Genomic DNA, 20,635 nt, shown 5'->3' on the forward strand with positions numbered 1-20,635 from the left:
TTTAAGCATGGTAAACTAGAGAAATGGTGCTATCAGGGATGGCAACCTAGTTGCTTCTGCTGCTGTCGTCAGTTGTTTTTAAGCCTGTTCTATTCAAAACACCTACCCCGTTGCTGGGACAGCTGACAATCACGTCACAGTTCAAAAGATTTGTGACATGTATTTACCTTGGCTTTAGCCCATAAAGAGAGATTTTGCTTTCTCTCTCCATCTGTATTGAGTGTAACTACTATAATCTGTCTGGCTAATGGGAGTGTGAATTACAGTAGGAAAAATGGGATGAAAGACAACACACCACAGCCAGAAAGACTAAAATGAAATCGGGAGCTGGTCAGCTCTTCCAATTGCTACCATTTAGATTTGTTGATACCTGAAACACGAATGTACCGAGACACAAATTTTCTAGAGAAACCAGTTCTACCCTAGTAAACTAATCGCCGAGTCTCGAGAAGGTGCCCAGGGTTGTAATAAACACAGAAAGTAAGATCAATTGTCCTGAAGTGCTTAAAATCTATAGGCCTGATTCTGCTTGTACTAAACCCAGGAAACACAATTTCCAGTGATTACAGTGCAAACAGGAGGAAAAATCACTGGAAAGAAAAACAAAGTTAAGGTTTTTAAACAGACCATTTAGACGTGAAAGAAGATGTAGATGCAATGCACGCCGCATCCTCTGAGATGCTGGGGTGTTCCAATGAATTGAGCAGTAACTACTAACGTAGCAGAAGCTACGTTACGGTAATACATTTGATGCAAGTAAAATTGGACACAAAGAACCCAGATGCCCCAACAGATTGATTCAGCCGTCAATTCTTATAGATTAAATTTGGTTAAAATTGAGGGCATTCCAACAACTTACGGCTAAAAGGTATAAAACATAAATCAGAGTCTGTTTTTTCCCTTTCTGGGTAACGTCCCGTTTCTCTTACCAAACCCTGTAGTACTAGGGAAGAGATATTCATTGATAAAGATTAGGCTCAGTTAGTTATCCTCTAATTTTAAAGTAAAGTTACTAAAAGCACCAAGGAAAATCACAGCTGAATCAGGAGCTTGATGCAATTCCTACGCATAAATGATTAAAACCAAAAATAAAGCAAATGTAAACCTTCTGAATTCTGGATATAAATCCAAACCATGCGACTTAAGCCTATCAACAAAACGACTCAACCAAAATTTTAATCAGGTAAACCTCTCTCCCTGTCAGTAGCAACCACCCACACCGACAACTCTCAGGCTCCCTTCTTCTCATGGTAACCAAAACCAAGCCAACTTTTTTGCCATCTCCTTCAGCCAACAGAAGGCAATTTTTAACAGTATCTTTCTCTATGCTTAGGCCAATCCTTCTGAACCATGGATTCTAAGGACAGAAGTCTCTTTTTCAGTAGGTATACTGAATATTAGGACTGCCGCTTGCCTTAGCACTAACTGTTAAGCCCCAATTTTTGCACCATCGGCCTGTTTCCCATTAGTCACAACGCCTGCCTTCTCAGGAAGGCCTCAACCCCCCCCCGCGCGGGCACAGAAAGCGCTTGCTCTCGGAGGATGCGAGGTGCCTACGGCCTAAGAGAAACGCACGCATCCTGGACGCCAGAGCGATCTACAGTAAAGTAAAAAATTAAAAATGCATGTCTGTAAAAGCACTAGTTACACGTGCCGCACATATCATAGTCACACCGCTGTGCATCTTGATAATTACCATTTGGAAGTGCATTGAATTGGATTGCACGCAGCACAGATATTAGTCTGAATCACTATCTCCAATTCAAATACAAACATGTACTCTCACAAGTATGTCCCTTATATACCTTCCCTCTTCATCAAGTACAACTAAATCATTTTTATAATCCAATTTATCATGCGAATTGCTAAAACCACATTTTAATAAGTCAGAAAGTCGGTCTTGACTTTTCTGTATCAATTGTACTACCAGTCTCAAACAGAAGAGTCCCTCCACCGCCTGTACCCGAGTCTCCCACTCACTCGCTTTAACTCCAGCCAACTCCGTGGCAGACTTCCAGGCCAAGAAAGTCTCACGCAACACACCGTAGGATCCGTACCAGCTGTTTAAAGACGCTGGGAGCTTTTCTGAATAAAAGTAAATTGCTTCCATTTCAAGCAGTTTTCTTAAATATTAAAAATAGAGACTATGTACTGAAGGTCAGGTTTGCAACTCTAATAAAATGATAGATAACTGAACAAAAATTGGCAAGATAATATAACACATATGTTACCTTACTCGACATATTTTCCTAGTATTTTCTTATTAATTTGTTTAAAAGTGTGTGCAAGTTTGGAAAGCTATTACATAGGCTCACCTCATTTTCTTCACTGAAGTAAATGTAGACACAAGTGTATGCTAGGACCAAACAGCAGAATGCAGATAGAGAAACTCAGAATAGCTGGATCTGGAACAGTCATTTCACACGCACTTATCTCTGATCTAAACAGCTGAACAAAATACATATTTTTTGTTTGGACACATCTGTAGGTATGATGTGTGTAATTAATTGTTCATTCAAAAATGCAATTTCATGATGCATTTGATGATTTAGGTATACAACAGTTAGTTCTCAAGAGCTGACTAAAAATAGTGATTTTAATTTATTCCTGCTGCCTACAATTACCCACAACCATGTATTTTTAAATATTTCCAGCCTATAAAAATTACTAATTTTTGCCACTTGTGTTTATCTGCATTTAGACTTTGATTTGGATAAATTAAGCTCTCAAGTGTTCCTTGCTTTATGAAACTCTGCATGTTGTACACTTCAACACAAATAAATGACTTCTACCATTAGAGGTTTAAATAATGTAATGTATTTCATGCTCAGCCTGAAGCTGGATTCCAATGAAGTTGCTAATGCACGTAATGATTAAGTGTAACTCAAATACTAACTGTGTTGTTGAAAACATGACAGGCAATAATTTGGTCTATTATATTCTGCCATTTAATTGCCTAGTACAGACATTCTCTGACACGTTATGAAGCAATGATTTACAATTATTCAAGCTGCAAAGGTCAGAAAGTGACATTATAATCATCTACACAGAGATCCCTTCTAATGCACAAAAACTAGGTAATACCACACAAAAATAGTTTTACTAGAGTAGCAACTTTCTATTTCCCAAACGGCACAAGTATAAATAATTAATTTATATTACAGTACATTAAGGCATCCTTGAAAATATAATGTTTTTCCTGCTCCTACCAATAAATTTATGAATAAGTCTTTTTTGCTTGCTAAAAGCAATCTTAAGAGCAGGCTTTCACTAAAAGTAGCCTGACATTAACAGTAATCAGTTAAAAAAATCTGAAAATCTAAAAGATTTTTGAGAACACAACATACAGGAGTGCAGCCAATTTTTTGATGCAGCTGGTTAAAGCACATTCTTATCTATAAAGTATGAAGATCTATTAGCCACTATACTCAATACAGGCGAGTATTTTTCTTTAGACATTCTCAAAGCAACGAGGGTCATTAAAATATTGAACTTTATACAGATCAAGACCTCTGAACTAGTCTTAGCATTAACAGCAGCAGCAAAAGTGAAGTTATTTCCATGCTTGGGACACTATAACTCTCTCAAAGCTTGTTTATATGAGGCTTTAAAAAATAACCGAATTTAGCAAAACACTTATTTGGCAGAACATCTTATGACATCTCCAGAATTAACTGCAAAAAGGAGTTTCAAAGCAAATCAAGAACTGAGGAGCAGAAAGTAAAAAAGATTAATACCTCCATCCACCAAAAGACCAAAACAAAGCAAAAAAAACCCCAAAAACCCCACCCCGTAAGAAAGAACTGCTTCAGCAAAATACAGAAAAAACCCCAACCTTTTCCACCCCATTCCAAATTCCTTTGTGTATACAAATACTTACTTTTGTTCCTTAAAGCACTTGATTACTATATAGGGAATACTATAGATGGAATAAACATAATAAAGACATTACTACAAATGTCCTTTCAATTTTTAGGAAGGTAATACAAAATGTTTATGTGGATGTTTTAAATACCGAAAATTTTCCTAAAAATCCAAACCTACCTTATACCCATCTTCCTCAGTAGATTTTTAAGAAGTCATAAAGGAGAGAAAAAAAAGAAAGCAGCAGCCACTCTTAACTGAAACATGTAACTACATCCCCAAAAATTCTGTTTCTGAAAGCAAAGGCAAGAAAAAGGCAAAGGCATAGTAGATGCATTTTTAAATCAAACACTGCCTATAAATTCTGTTCAAAATCTCAAGTGCAGAACAATGCATTTTTCATGTTCTACCTGAGGCATAAAATTTGAAAAGTGCACGATAAGCCTTTTCACTGCATTTCACTGGCAAATGAAACAAAAATTTCAAATGCTGGGCAACCAAGATTTGCTTGTCTAACCCAGGGTATCAGCCAATTTCAGAGCCAGACTTTCAAATATTAAATTCAAATATGCAGCAGTTTGCTACCCGCAGAAAATAGACACTACCTCTGAAATAATGTGATATATTTTACAGCCATGGGTATGGAAAGGAAAACAATTAACACACATCTGCGATAAGGAAATGAGTAGCAGACGGTTTATTCCAAATGTTAAAACATTAGCGATGTCCAATTTCTGTGTCATGTAGTTTCTGCTGTGCAGCTGAAGAAAAACAAACCCTGAACTTCAATTAAAAAAAAATAAAACAACACAGCAAAATTACTGCCTTTTTCAACAGCTAAGTGAATTATATATTGTGTATTTTGTATCATGTAAATATGAGGATCATTTGGAAAATTGAGACACAGCAAACCCTTCCTAAAACACCACCACAGATATAGCTTTTTGCCTTTTTTTTTTTAAAGACAAAAATTTCCAGAGAATTTTTGTCTTAAAAAAAAAAGAAGTGGTATTTTGAGACCACACTACACCACTACGTTGCACTGACATTTCACCTTTAAAAAGTGCCCAAGCAGATTCAAAAGCTTTTGAAACACAATTTATCCTCACAACTAGCAGAGGGCTTATTACTATGAATCTAAAAGTCAGAGGATAGAATATTAACTACTGCAGAAAAGAAAACATAGTGCAGGACCTTCTGTTTGTGACAAAATTACAGAGTTAATGTTCCTGAAAGATCACTTCACCTTTTAAAGCATGATTTTTAAAAAGGTAAAATTTATAGCAATTAAAGCTAATGAAGAAATGCAGCATGAGCTGCTTATGTTCAGGAACTAATAGGTCCACTGAGCATTTCCAAGATTATTTAGCCATCAATGATAATGAATTGACATTGTCAGTGGTGTTAATGTACCAATGTTCTGTAGTGCCACTAATCCGATAGCCAATCCTGGCAATTTTATTTTTTTTTATGTTGCTACTTTATTTTTTTAACCTACACACTACCCAATCCTTTCAACTAAAATAGCAGAAATACAGCACAGGCTATTACACTTTTTTCTCTTCTTCCACATTTAAGGATGGCATATTCATTATTTGGACTACAGTTCAAACTGCTCTGGTCATTCCTCCTTCAAATCCTGCTCAATTCTTCAGGACTGTTAGCTACAGTACAAAAATGTCTTTTCCAATTAAATCAGTGTTAATGTATAATTCTTACAATACAGTTTTGGTGCACATTAAGTGAAATGTGATGATTATTTAAACAGGTATATAAATCAGATTTTTGTGATTGTTTTGTCATATCTAAATAGCGCAGGTTCACGGTGTTGATGAAAATTAGCTATACAATACTGCACAGAAATGGAAAATGAGTACCTGCTTGGCTACCAGGTATGACATGTCAGCAACATACAGTAAGCAATCAGCTTAGCAAAGTGACTAACATTCAAGTCCACAGTTTAAATCATTCATACATGTTTTGCTCTCTCTCTTGCATAACCGTCATGAATTGCAACTGAGAGTTGTGTAATTTCTGAGACAGATTCTAAGAACATGTCAATCCTGAAGTGAAGGAATGAGATTTTGAAAAAATGAGGTACTGTGCCAAATCCTAATCATTTTAATTCTCTTTTTTATAAGAGATATTAGCTATTTTGAGACTTTTTTTACTTTTCCTCTCACGATAACGTAGTTAAATAATATGATGATTTTTCAGTTTAAGTTAACAGGGAATTGAATAAAAAACCATTGTCAAGTTTGTTGACAATTTCTAAAGAACAGAGCTTAGCCTTAGCTAAACAGTTTTGTGGATCTGTAGTTGTTCACTATCTTCCATGCCAAATTCTCAGCAGTTCATATAGCAGACATAGTAAATAAGATTTTTCAAACAACATAAAATAGCCTACCACGCACAATGTTCATTTTGAACATGCTGCAAAATGAAGAGTAGCACAAGTTATTCTACTACTGATATGCAGTGGACTTAAGAATTAGGCTCATACATTTTCATTTCTTGTTTCAAGAAGTCAGCAATTAATTTTCTTAAGTGAGTAAAAACATCCAAAGTATCTCATAATGCTGCATGCAAAATTATTTGAAAAACAGAGAGATGAATCAGTGAAAATCACTCAGCTGCATCTTCAGCTGAAGATTCACTTGTCCTTTAAAATGTGTAACTCACTTTGTCCTGCAGTAGGTTGGTATACTAAGGCTAAAAAACCCCCTCCTGCTGAATATTATCCCCAACACCACACCACACCGTTCATGTGTGCACTGCATCATCTAATTGAACCTGTGCTGTTCTACACATTAGCCATAAGACTGCTATAGCAGGTTACATAGGTTTGAGTAAAATGTTTTTATATGATGCATATATTAGTTAATTTCTCCAGCATAATAACATTAAAATATATTTTTAATCAGAACTAGGGTATTAAAATCCAACTTTGAATGTCCTATGATGTACCATATATGCCATGGCATTTTAAAACCTTTTAAACATTTCTGCTAAATTAATTAGTTTTGCATTAAGGAGTCTCAATGCCTCCTATTAAATGCAACACATTTGAAGGACAATTAAACATTATGAACGATCCTTCTGAGGAAATAACGGTTAAGTAAAAAAGAAAAACAAGATTTTTTGCCTAACAAACAAGAACACAAGCATACATAAAAGACTTCAATTTATTTTTAAAGTCTTATGCCTGCAATATTTTAGATCCGTTTGTTTGAAAAATCAGTCTTCTGTTTTGTTTTTGTAAAGAATGAAAACCTTAATGGAGTCCAGAAATCTGTGTTAATGGTAAAAATTATAACAGTATAGCAAAAGAAAAAACCCCACACAGTAAAGTCTATATTATATATTTTTTATGTCTTTAAATGGAATTTACAGTTCTCCCTGGCAATGTGAATGAACATCCTATAATTTAGTCAATTTACAGATTACAGGTTCAAATTGACCTTGTAGCCCATAAAATTGCTCATCTTCAGTGCAGGATTAGAAGTGGGAAAAGAATGTCATAACTGTATTTAAGGAATTTACCATAACAATGGAAAGGAGGATATGCATGCATAATTTTAGCCACTCTTGCTCACATCACAGTTTTCAATTCTGAAACAATGCATATCCTGTACTCTCCTCCTGGTTAACCATGGTGGAGACTGTTTCAATTTACTCACCCACAGACATGACACTTGTATTCCCTCATCCCAAGGTGCCTCTTGACATGGTTTCTGGCATCTCCGAGCTGAGCTGTTGCAAAGTGGCATATCTTGCACTTGAATGGCTTTGATCCTAAGTAAAATTTAGCATGAGATATGAGTTGAATTAGAATAATATATCACCCACGGTTAAAGAAATAAAAAATCCTGGGAAAAATAACCTTTAAAAAAGCCTATCCCACATTTAACCTGTTTGAGATTTTTGCCTAACAAAAAAAGGATCTCGTACATAAATTTGTAACTCCCAGGACACAGACGGTATATACTATACATTACTCATTAAAGTTTCCTTAAGCTCAAGATCGCGGAAATGACTCACTTAACTTTTAATAATAATTTACTCTTTTTTTATTATTATTAAAAAAACCCACAAAATATTAAAATGAGAAGCCAGTATAGTAGGTAGATAACCTTTAAGGCAGCAAGACGTCAAAAGTTGTTCTACACCTTTCCCCATTTCCAAATGCTGACGCTCAGGTAATGGTCTTAAAGTGGCTTGATATTGGTGTAAACTGCAAAATGTACTTATTTTTTTAAGCAAATATATTTAAAGTAAAGTAATTTTACAAGTCTTCCGACTTTGAATAGATTTCACATTAGCATTGGTATTTCAGATTTGTTCTGTCACACACAGAAAATGATTCATCACCTAGCTATTGTAATGACATGCAATGTATGAATATACAGTGGATAAAATACTATGCCTTTATGACTGTTTTATGGTCAAGAATTTATGATTATTCTGCAAACCAGAAGTATTGACATTTTGGCTATTATTTATTTCAAGAACAAACTTTAATATTAAATGTCTACTGCAGACCAAAGAACTCTGAAATTACTTCTCCAAGGAAGAAATACCAGCCTATTTCTTGTATCACATCATTTCAGCAAAAAGTCAAATTATTTGTCTATCTTAATTAACAGTGACCCTCTCTCGAGGATGGAAAAACTATTTTTTTTACTGAAATAGTTAAATTGGGCACATGTCAGTCCCCATGTTACTACGCAGCAACACCATTCTAAAGCATGCTGTAGCACTTTCCAATTTTCTGACCGCTAAATCCTTAAATCAATAAATCAAAATCATAGGATTGCAGTTAAAAGTAAGTACAATATGGTCACAGAGTCTCCATATTATGTTTAGTATATGTTTTGTGAAGTACTTCTTCTAATACAGTTAAGCATAATATGAAATATGTGATCTTTAATAAATATACATAAAGAGCTCTGATAAGAAAAATGTTGCACTATATCATACTTGATCAATGAACCTTTTTGCTTTGCCCTTGAAAACAGAATATCCTCCAAGAATCCATTGGTGAAATTGAGGATCTTAGTAAAAAAATTTTTAGACTTAAATTTCAATTTAATTCCCAAAAGCTGACGAAAAATGAAGCATTAATTTTAATCTTCTAACTGAAATAAAAAAGTCAACAGTACTAAGCACGGGCAGACAAGGTTGAATATTTCACAGTTCAATGACAATGAAGCCAGATCTCTTAATACTTCCATTTCTACTGTTGGAAGTAGATGTAAAATATATTTAGCACCTGAATGGTTATATCTAGTCAGCTTTATATGTTTAAATGTCAAAAGCAGGTTGAGATTGCAGCTAACAGCAATCACATTCTATCAATCACACTGAAAAACCCCAGTTTATTTAAATGATCCTGATAAAGCTAAATTAATCATTAATTTGGTGACATTTCAAATCAACACTGCATTCCATAAAGAGACCCATGCAAATAAAAAACAGCCTATCTTTGCATTAAATAAAAGAGTATTAAAAGTTGATGTTTTAACTTATGATCTTAAAGACTAATTGCACAATTAATAACATCAAGGCCACAGTCGGAAAGGATTTTTTTAAATCTATTGGTGCTTATACTGCTCTTTTTTGTCACAGAATTCAAATACCATGTGGATCCAATCCTATGTTCCCTTAGTTTCTCTCCTACTGACTAAATTGTAAATTCGTTCCTCATTCTGTTACTGCAGGTGTCCTGCAGGGCTTCCATACAAGACCTTTGCTGGCTTCCATTTACATGAATCCTTTGTGAAAAACTCGAGTTCAGACCAATCGTAGCTACAGTGTGCTGACAATACAGAAATGTATTATTCTGTTGACTGCTCTCATCCAAAAATCACTGAGGCCATGAGGTTTTTTTATTTATTTCTCAGATCCAGAGCTGAATATCTGTTAACATCTCCATTTTAAACTCCATGAAAATTCAAGTGCTGGCAGGCTCCAGTCAGTACTTATCACCTGAAACAAAAGCCGTGCATCTCCCTTTTAGGTTGCTGGTGCCAAATTTGTTCCAGTATGTTCTTGGATGGAACAAGCCAAAATTTTATACTTCAGATGAAGGCATTAGACTAAGAGTTAAACTAATGGGGCAAAAAATCTGTATTTACCATAAGGCTATCTGAAACAATGTTGAAGCAATTAACCATTTCTTAGCCATACCTATATTATCACAAACTCTAATGGTTCTCATATGCTGTGTTAAATGTGATACTATTGGTTTCACACTTGGCTTTTAGTTCACAGAAAAATGAGAAAAACACTTCCAATATAGCATCTTTCTAACCAAATGACTTTAAAAAAAAAAAAGCGCCACAGAATTACTTTACCCACAAGTTATGGCATGGAAACAAAGTGTACATTTTCTGATGGTAGCAGTAAACAACAAGGCTCTTAACAAGAGAATTGGGGGAAGAAAGAAAAAAAAAAAAACAAACCACCAAATTGAAAATAGACTAAATTTAAGAGTTCAAGCCAGACAGACAAACCATGCTACTGTTTTACAGAGAAGACTGGAGTTCATAGTCTTTATTTTACATTAAGACAACAGAGACTCAAAACTATAAGAAAAATTCACTGCCTCAGATTTAAGCCAGCCAAAGGCAACACCATCTGCATCTGCAGGCATAGCTGTGTCCCTAGCTCAGGACCAATGCAAAGTGAGCAGAGCTGCATAAAATACCATCATACCATTTCCTCCTACGTTTAGGACGTGGGGAGTAAGATACCGCATTTACATTGAGCAAAACTCCCATTAACTGAGAAATCTGATGAGAAATGAAACAAAGATGATGTGGTTGCAGGTGATTTTTCCTCAGATGTTGATTGTTAATTAAGTTTATGGGACCTGCATCAATTGTGAACTAAAAAGTCTTCCACCTCTACTACTCCTTTTATTTTTCTTTACACTGCCTCATTTTCACTTGTCAACATGTGATGGACTTACTTGTTATCTCCTCTCTAGCAAAGCTTCCCTTTCATTTGCAATGTGAAAATCTCCTACGTTATTTAACGGTATTTTGAAACATTATTTTTCTATTAATGGACATCATTAGTTGTATCTTTCTAAAACTTTCCCTTCCCGCCCCCCCATCACCAATTACTCAATTTAAAAAAAGGCAAGGAGTTGGATATGGTTACACATACATACATATATAAACATATATATGCACATCTGGATGCTGAAGAAAGATTTTTTTTAAAAAGCTCATAATCATAACAATAAATGGGAAAATGTGCAGCTCTGCTCCTATTATGTACCTGGTGTTACTCTGGAACAGATGGGAAGCTGGAAATACTGTACTTTGCCTCATCAATGTTATAAGCCAGTGTATATACAGTTGGTGGAGTAGGTCAGTTCCCTCTGCCACCACTCCCAATAACCCAAAAATATTTGTTTCTTATTCAACTGCATCCATTGTGATACAGATTGGAAGAAAAAGTTCTGTAAGTCACAAAGGAAATCACAAATATGAAAATACGGATTGGAAGAGAAAGCCTTCTTCCCATTAACTATTAATAAAAGTCTCCACATTACTATTTATGTGAATTAGCAAAGCGTAAGAAAAGCATTTCCTTTAAAGGTGCCGTGAGAAAGAGGGCAGATAAAACTCTATTTGTAACCCTTCTATACCCCGTCTGCAAGCATGACTGAAAAATGATTTGCAAAATAAAATGTATTCTTTTACTGCTTTGCATATTTAGGGCCATCCAAAAGCACAATAAAAATATACTTCATGATAAGACCTTTTAACATCTTTTAACAAGATGTTAAAAAGTACACTAACTTTTACTAAACATTACAATCAATGATGTAACTTATGTAAGTAGGGTTGCTTTGTCATATATTGATAGTTACCTCACTTTCACATCCACATTAACTTGATTTTAAATGCAATTAATACATATAGTCAAGGAAGACTAATGGACTACATTCTGCACTTAACCTGGTGGACATTTTCAAATGGCACAAGTGACCAGTGCAAACCTATTTTGCATTGTAAACGACTAAATAAATCTTAATGGATTAAGAATGATCAGCTATCAACACACAAGGGAAATTAAGTGCTGAAATGCCTACATTGATTATTTTAAATTATTAGCCTTACTCTGTTCTTGAATTTGTATGCTTTTAGTGAGCTTTAACACATTTACAAGACTTATTGACTATAATTACAAGAGAATTCAAGTAATGGACACATCAATTATAAGCAACATGTCTTGACCAGACAGTTGCATAAAGAATTCTAAAGAGAGCTCCATTAGCATCCTCCCTCTTAGTTTTATTCAGTTTTATCTGCCGTAAGAGGGCATATTAAGGGCTTATACAGCTGTTCTGACCATGTGAACACGAGCGTCCCTCTAAAGACTTAACGCTGCATTCAAAGTTGGATATTAGTTGAAGCAATAGATAACTATGTTATTGACAGGATAGAAGTAATGCTGAAAGTATTAAGTATGTGAGTTATTGGTATTGGTATACATATACTGCAGTTACAGTAAAATACTTTGAAAGGTTTGAAATACAATGCCCATGTTCCCCAAAATTAATTTTAAACTCTGTTGTCCAGTCACGCCCTTGCCTTTTCATAAAAAAACTTAAAAAACTATTTTAGGATTATGCCAGGAATTACCATTCTTTTATGTTTCTTTTTTCTTACCTTTTTGTTCTCTTCCTTGTAACCATGCACTAAGTTTCAAATACTGCATGAATTTAAACTATAGCTTCCATAATAAGCCATTATTTAAAAGTACAGTAAAATAAACCTTACAGTTTTAATGAAAATATGTTCATTGAAATGTGAATTTATTATTCAAATCCACTCATAAATTCAACCATGGAGACACCACTTGTCTAAGCAGAGCTCAGTGATTTAGAAAAGCTGTCTATTTAAAATAAAGAATGTATGGCAGGTTTATAGAAACATCGCAGTGAATTTTTACATAAATTTAGAACTGCAGCTTATGCATTTTTCTACAAAAATGTTTTTAAATTTTCCACTTAAAATTAAACATAAAAATGAATTGAAAGTGTGATCAGCACAGAAACTAAATCAGATGCTACATCCCTGTGCATCACATCAGCCTTACATACTACCTTCCAAAAAGGCTGACCAATTCCAGTTCCCATAACTTACTTCTACAAAAACCTCTTGATGCTTCTTATTGGTATTTATTTAGGAATGATGTAATAGCAAATGGCTATCCTGAAGCATTATGTAATGCTGAAAGTGTAACTGAAATGAAATTAAATGAAATAAACAATTTGGATATCCAACAACTGCGAACCTAATTGTTCTCTCACACCACCACTGCTTCATTATATAAATTTAAGAACCAGTTAATAGCTGCAATTTAGATTAAAGGGAAGGAAATCTCTCTATATGAAACAAAAAGCAGAAGGGTGACTGCGCTTAAAATGCTCTTACATTTTCTGCCCTTTGGTCACTGTATTTTCATATCCCTCTAGGTAATTCTGAATTTCATCGGGGGCTCATCAGGCAATATGCATGCCAGTTCATAAGAAACGTTAAAGAGATTAACCGGCAGAAAAAGACCAATGGTATAATTGACTCTGTTTGAGAGAGATCACTTGCAAAGAGAGTTTCCATACCTGTATGGGTACGGATGTGAGCTAGGAAGGCCATGGAATTGCTACTTCTACACATCTTCCCACAATACTTGCAGACATTGCCTTGGTTCTCTTCCCTCTCCCTGTTTATTTGCTCAGTGTCTTCCACAATGTACTTATTCACTTCCCGCAACAGCTCTTCGTGTTGCTCTTTGATGTGGAGAAACAAGCTCTGCTCCGAATCGAAGGGCTCCGTGCACTTCACACACTTAAAGGTAGCGCCTCCTTCGGGCAGCTCCTCCACGCTTGCCTGCTCATTTCGCATGTGCCCAGCACTGGCCAAGTGCTGGTGAAGGTTGCTCTCTGTGTAAAATGATTTTCCACAGAGTAAACAATGAAAATGTTTTTCTTTTGAAGGATGTTTCATGGCTATGTGAACATTTAGTCCGCTCAAACCATCTGCTAGAAAACCACAGTCATCGCAGCGAATACGTGTCGATTCCCCAAGGGAAATTCCTTCCGACTTCTTTTTCCCACCACTTGGCGAAGGGTCTGCTTTCACTGTGAGCTCACTAGCTTTCACTCCACCTGATATTTGTCCTTCAGCAGAATGGTCAGTGGCCTCCCCATCTTGATGGCTTTTTAACCTCACTATAGAAGAATCAAACTTGCCAAAATTTTGCACTGCCTTTCCTTTATCATCAGTACTGATAACTGTTCCTGAAGCCTCATTACTACTTTCTTGCATGCCCTCAGCTGTTGAGCCATCTGCCTCCCACACACTGTTATTTATAGTTACTTCTGCTTCATGTTGTGCTTCCATAAGGGCTTCTTCCTCTTCCCCAGTAGGATCCTCTTTGAAACTTCTGTCACCCTCTAAACTATGTATATTTTGTACTGTTTCTCCAATGGTTCCAGCAAAATTGGATTGCTCTACTGCACTACTTCTTTCTGGAAGGGTTAGCAGAAGTGGGTTATTTTTTTTCAGTGATATTTTTTTGAGATTGTCTGCGTTTCTACACTCTGCTTCAGGGTTTTCTCTATTTGCTTCCAAGCTTTCCTCCCCTTTTCCGGAATTCAAGTTTGTGCTGCTTGATCTATTTTGATTTTCTGCAGTGCAATCACCATCTGAGTTGAGCAGCTCCTGACCATGCCTACTTTTCTGCAACTCACAAGTACCTGTTTCTTTAACTGAAACTTCCTTGTCAAGTTTAACAACTTTATCTTTTTGAGGAGTTTGCTGGAATCCTTCACAAGAAAGGTTTTCTCCTCCATTTTTAGACTCCTCTTCAAGTTCACCTTCTACTGCATTTTGGGAACTGCTGCCTTTAGGCATTCCTGGAGATGCATTTTCATCTAAGACAGTACACTCAGTTAAGCTTTTACTCATGCGATCACCTTCTGCTGCATCATTGGCACACTTCGTTTCACCTGAAACAGTTTTTGATTCTCCTGCACTGCGATGGAGCTCCTCTTGAGACAAAGCAGTGCCTTCTTTAGTGATATTTGCTGTGTTTGCTTCCTCCCCAGAAGAAGAATAAACGTAAGATTCCCTCCTGATTTTATGTTTCTCAGTTGCTGCATGCCTAATCATCTCTCTGCGAGTAACAGCATAGTAGTCACAAGCCATGCAGTAGTATTCAAATTGTTTTGTATGTTTTCGCTTCACATGCAGCTCTAAAGAAGAAGAAGAATGAGCAATGAAGCTGCAGTGTATGCACTTGTTGTCGTTTGCACCCACTGCTCTTCTCCGGAAGCATGGGTCACCATCTTGAGTAACCCTTGCTGGTTCCAGAAATATACGTTGGTTTACATTTAATGGATTGCTAGTATGCTCCAAATCTGGCAGCCTACTGGCATTTACAACTTTTAGCTCAGCGTCTCCTTGCTCAACTTCCTGATTGTCTAAGACAGAATTTTCCAGATCTGATGACTGGCTACCATCCTCAACATGTTCATAGAAGGCAGTCACGGGACTGTTAACCTTCTTGCTCATGGATTCAAAATTATCTCCTTCAGGGCTAACGATGATCTCTGAGTTCTGTTTTCCATGTCCTTCTATTTCAACACGACTTTTGTGTTTTTTGGTTGCACAGTGGCGTTCCATATCTCCTTTGGTTACAGTGTAATAATTGCAAACCTTACACAAATAGCTGTACTGATGACTGTGCTTTCGTCTGATGTGAACAGTCAAATTTGTAACACTGGAGGCCAAAAGACCACAGTGGGTACATGTCCTAGAAATAGTGCCTTTGGGTTTCCCTCTTTTGGGTGCATTAGCTAAAACCAATTCATTTTCACCAATCTTTTGATCAAGTGGAACAAATTCCTTATTTCTCGATATGTTTTCCACAGAAGAGGATGAAACATGTATAATTCCTTTATCTGACTCTGTATTCCCACTCCCAGAAATGGAAGGATCCACCACTGTTTTAATACCACCAACACCAACACAAACCTTTTCAATACATTCTTCAAAACGTAGTCCAATGTTGTTTTTCCTGGCATTTTCAAGGTGCTTGCTTCTTTTGATATGCTTCTCCATTCCTTCCTTACTCAGTGAGTAGAGATTACATGCTTTGCAAAGGAAGTGATACTCCTGTGCATGTCGGAGTTTTATGTGCCTTGTAAGAACTGTGGAAGATCTTGTCTTATAAAAACACTTTTTACATTGAAATTGGGTTTTATTCAGAACAGAATGCTTCAGTTCGTTTCTGTGATTTATGAAGGAAGAGTCTGGAGTTTTTGCTTTCATTGATACTTCCATTTCCTTTGCAAGATTTTGGCTATTGTTTGATACTGAGTCAGTATAAGGTACCACCTGCAAGGTCTGATCACTGTTACTCAATGCAGTAGCTTGCTGAAATAATGAACCATCATGTTTCTCTTTTTTTTGATGATTTATCAGCTCTTCTTCCATTTGAAAAAAAAGAATGCAAGTTGGACAACTATGGGACATATTATGCGCTTCACTCATATGGCTTTGAAGGCTGATCACATTCAAGCTGGTAAATGAACAGAGTTGACAATTAAAGCTACAACCACCCATCTGGTGTTTACTGTCCTGACAGTGTTGCTTCATATCTTCCCTGACTCCAGAGGAATAACTACACATCTGACAATGAAACTGGATCCTTTTTGTATGAAGCTTTGCAACATGAATTTCCAAACTTTTTCTGTTCTGAAAAACATGACCACAATCAATGCAAGAATGATGAACACCATGATCTGCAGCAAGTTTAATGTCAGAATCTTTAGTATCTGTAGTACTGGAAGAAAAGGTATTTGGCTTATCTTCAGTAAGATCTTGAATTTCTGAAGTAGTATTACAATTACTTTTAGCACCTGTTTCTAATTCTGGGCTTGAATCACCAGGTTTAAGATGTGTGCTGGAGATACGCTTCATGTGTACTCTCTGAGTTTCAGACTTGCCTCTCTTACTATTGCCCAACAAATTGTACCTTCTTTTAACTTGCCTTTTTAATCTAAAAGACCTACTCTGTCCAAATGAAGACCTTAACAAGACAACGTTTCTTTTATGTTCTGGTCTATCAAATCTCCTTGTCATGTTTAAACTGCTAACTAGCTTTTTGGTAGTTGGAGGGAGTTCTGTTTTCTGCAAGATATTTTCTGAGGGTCCTGGTATTTCTAGTTTTTCAGTATGGACTTCATAATCTCCTTCTACACCAGAAGAAAGCAACGTTTCTTCTGTCATAGTATCTGTTTTTTCAGTGGGAACATTTGAAGATGGTATCATTTCAACACGTTCAGTGCCATCATTTTGTTTAGACAAGCTTACTTTTGAGCCTTTCAGTGCACTGCGAACACTTAATTCTTTTGCATCAGCAGTTCTTGCCCTTAATTTACTGGCCCCAGGTTTTGCTCTGACATTCCTCTCTTTGGTTGCAGTAGATTGTTGGTTTTTAAAGGATTTTTTTGTCAATATCTGTACAAATCCTCCCCGTGCAGCAAGATTTTGGCGTCGAAGGTGCGTCTTGCCAAGGAAATGGGAATTTAGGAGATTTTCCTCAGCGCTCTGAAAACCACAAAGATCACAAGAAAATATCTTGGATTTCTCATGATCTTGCTTAACATGCATATGTAATGGTGAACTACATTCAGCTGTGGAACTACAGTGAGGACATGTTTGCTCTTTGGATTGTTTAGAGGGGCTTTCTCGTTCATGTTTTTCCATATCAGAGCAGGAAGGTAAACACTGATCACTCATTTTGACTTTAAGATCTTTGTCTATGTTTCCAAGGGTATAGCCAACACTGATTTCTTCTGAAGAAGATAACTTCTCGGGAACAGCAGCTGGCACCTCTTGTGAATGTTTATTTTCCTTGTGAATTTTCAATATGGCACCATCAGCACATTTGAAATCACAATGTAGGCAGAGGAAATTTGAATTAAATATGTCATCACCAAGACAACTGGCGACTCCTTCCTTCTTTACAGCTCCAACTACTATACTACCTGCTTCTCCAGCTACAACTTTGTGCAATTTCCTTTCACTATCTTTCACGTCTTCTGAAGAACTCCGCTTTCTTTTTCTGGAGACATTTTCAGGTTTGTCTGCTTCAACAACATCCAGGTTTGGTGATCCTGACAGTGCCCTTTTGTTTGTGCCATTCTCTCTTCTTTTCTTTTCAAGGTCCCTGAACACTTCATCTGATACAAGCCTTGTTTTCTGCTGAGACAGAGAGTCACATCCAGCATTTTCTCCTGATGTATTTCTCCGGGATTCTTCTGTCAACTCAGTTTGTAAACTCTCATCAACATCATCTCTCTTCTTATTTTCCTCCCCATCCATTCTTAACATTGATATTATCAATTGTAGATCATTTGGCTTAGTACCTATAAAACAAAAGAGTTGTTATTAGTCTTTTATGCACAACAAAAAGTTAAAAGACTCAAGTCAAAAAAAAGCAATACAGCAAATGAAAATCATGGCAGGAAGACAGACACAATGAAAGATGCAAGGCTACATTTTCAGCATGGTGTCTAAACTTATGACATCTAAAAATCAAACCAACTTCTAGGCACTTGGTTACAGAGCTCTCACCGTGATGAGCACCATGTGAGTGAGCACTAGCTTCAATAGTTTTAGTGTAATCAAGTAATTTACTACATGCTTAAACTTGAGCAGACAAGCCTAACCTTTGTTTCTGGAAGCATTTTTAGGACACAAAACACTAACAGCTTTCAGGGAACCGGCCATAGGATGTTCAACTTTTCCTGAACTAGAAATCCAGGTTCCCAAATTTAAAAGCTCCAAGGAGAAAATGACCATGACTGCAGCAACAAGCAAAACAAAGCCAACATAAATGTGAAACATTATAAGTATGAAGCTTTTTTTCCTTCCTCTGCTTAGATTACCTGCTAAAGAGAAAGAGGGAAAACACAAATAGAGCCATGTTCTAAAAGAATATGCCGCAAGTAGAGTTCCCCATCATGCCTAAAATATCCTCTGAAGCTGCTTTTCCCAAGGGGGGGGGGGGGGGGGGAAAGAAAAAAAAAAAGCCCCTACTTCCCAAAAATATCCTTTAGATCTTCATTGCCGAGGGGGGGGGGTGAAATAATAACAGTGCAGAGAAGGGCAGCACAAACTCTAACTGTCCAAAGTCCAAAACCAAAAGCTTTTGCTCAGCTGCCCAGTGTGACCTTCCTGCTCAGTGCAGAGAAGGGCAGCACAAACTCTAACTGTCCAAATCCAGTTACCAAAAGCTTTTGCTCAGCTGCCCAGTGTGACCTTCCTGCTCCCAAAAAGATGTCACCACTAGAAAACTGATGCTACCAACACAGTTTATAAGAGGGATCGGGGTGGGAAATCAAATCTTGACACTTATTACCTTTTCATTTTGATATGAAGCAATTGAGAATTGAAAATGCATTTCATTTTAACAGATGATTAAATACTAAATGTTTATCTATGTGCTTTACACTATGATTTAAACATCAATTTGCTGCAGATCCAAGTATCCAGTTTTTTGTTCAGTTACCCATTGAATGAGGCCATGACCACAATTGTAAGTACTTCCTGACAAGATTAAGTAATTGCAATGTTGATACAGACAACGCAGGGTACAAAGAACTATTCAAGTACATGCTAAAAAAGAAAAAAAAACCACGCTTATTTTTGAGGACAAAGTAAGAAAGTATTAAATTGGGGAAATATACTCAAATCAGTTACACTTATTACCTATGGAAGTAAAAAAATGCTTTTCTGCTTAATAATAATTTATGGAAGGCCTAAAAGGAATTGAGTGCACAGTAGTTGCATACATTGAACAGTTTTTCAACTGTAGGTCTCTCATTGAGCTAAAGTACTGACCAAACTTATACCAAGCTAGCTATACCTAAATAACAAGAGAATAACCACCTCTAGATCACAACAGCCCTTTGGAGGATCCAGATATTGCTTCTCTAACTGTGGTTTTCTGATTCTTATACACTATTATTTTTCTTCGTTCACTAAACCATAGTAGAAACTATCACAATTAGTCTGAAGTAAAACAATCAGGTCTATATTCTCAGCTGGTGTAAGTCAGCATATTGTCCGTATGTTCAAAAATGCTACAGCAATTAATAGCAGAGGAGGATGAAGCCTTTGAAGTGCAAGCTTACCCTGAAAAGGTTTATGAGCACTGTTTGGGATACAGAAAAAAGATCAGATAAAAATTATGTTGTTTAACTGCAGTACAGCTTTATTTATATAACTTGGGAAATACCAAGAAATTACTTCAGTGATGAGTGCCACAAGCCCATCCTTAACTGTTTGCACGCAGCAGCCGCAGGTCCTTTGCCTTGCTGCACCTCCACAGCAGGTTCCCAGCCCAGCACTGAGACCTGACCACTCTTCCCTTGCATGGCCTGGGGAAGAACTGCATTTTTTTCTTTTCTGTGCGAGACAATTTGCAATCTCAAACCAATTCTCCATCTTCTTTATAGGATACTTTCCTCTCAGACCATCTGATTTATCAGAGAACCTGTCCAGCAGTGAACTAATACCTGCATTGGAAATTTCCACTATCAAGGTTGTATGGGGATAATTAGGGGGTTTCTCCATGGACAAAAATTCATACATTCAAGACTTATTAATAAGTAGGGGACTGGTGGCTCCACACCATACTCGCTTCTGACACGCTTCATGCCCATTTAAAGCCATCCTAT

The 20,635-nt window shown here is 36.5% G+C and overlaps 1 protein-coding gene across 1 annotated transcript in view; it reads right to left on the reverse strand.

Moving 5' to 3' along the window:
* The window catches only part of ZNF407 (zinc finger protein 407), a 350,859-nt gene that overhangs the window by 309,625 nt on the left and 20,599 nt on the right, over positions 1–20,635 (reverse strand). Inside the window, exons 3-4 of the mRNA XM_009276673.1 lie at positions 13,505–18,319; positions 7,545–7,659 (exon numbers count right to left, since the gene is read on the reverse strand). Coding sequence (XP_009274948.1) covers positions 7,545–7,659; positions 13,505–18,284 — 4,895 coding nt within the window. The 5' untranslated portion in view covers positions 18,285–18,319. The remainder of the gene's footprint in view (positions 1–7,544; positions 7,660–13,504; positions 18,320–20,635) is intronic.

Source organism: Aptenodytes forsteri, unplaced genomic scaffold (genome assembly GCF_000699145.1).
Source record: "Aptenodytes forsteri isolate BGI_AS27 unplaced genomic scaffold, ASM69914v1 Scaffold97, whole genome shotgun sequence".
Taxonomy (NCBI): domain Eukaryota; kingdom Metazoa; phylum Chordata; class Aves; order Sphenisciformes; family Spheniscidae; genus Aptenodytes; species Aptenodytes forsteri.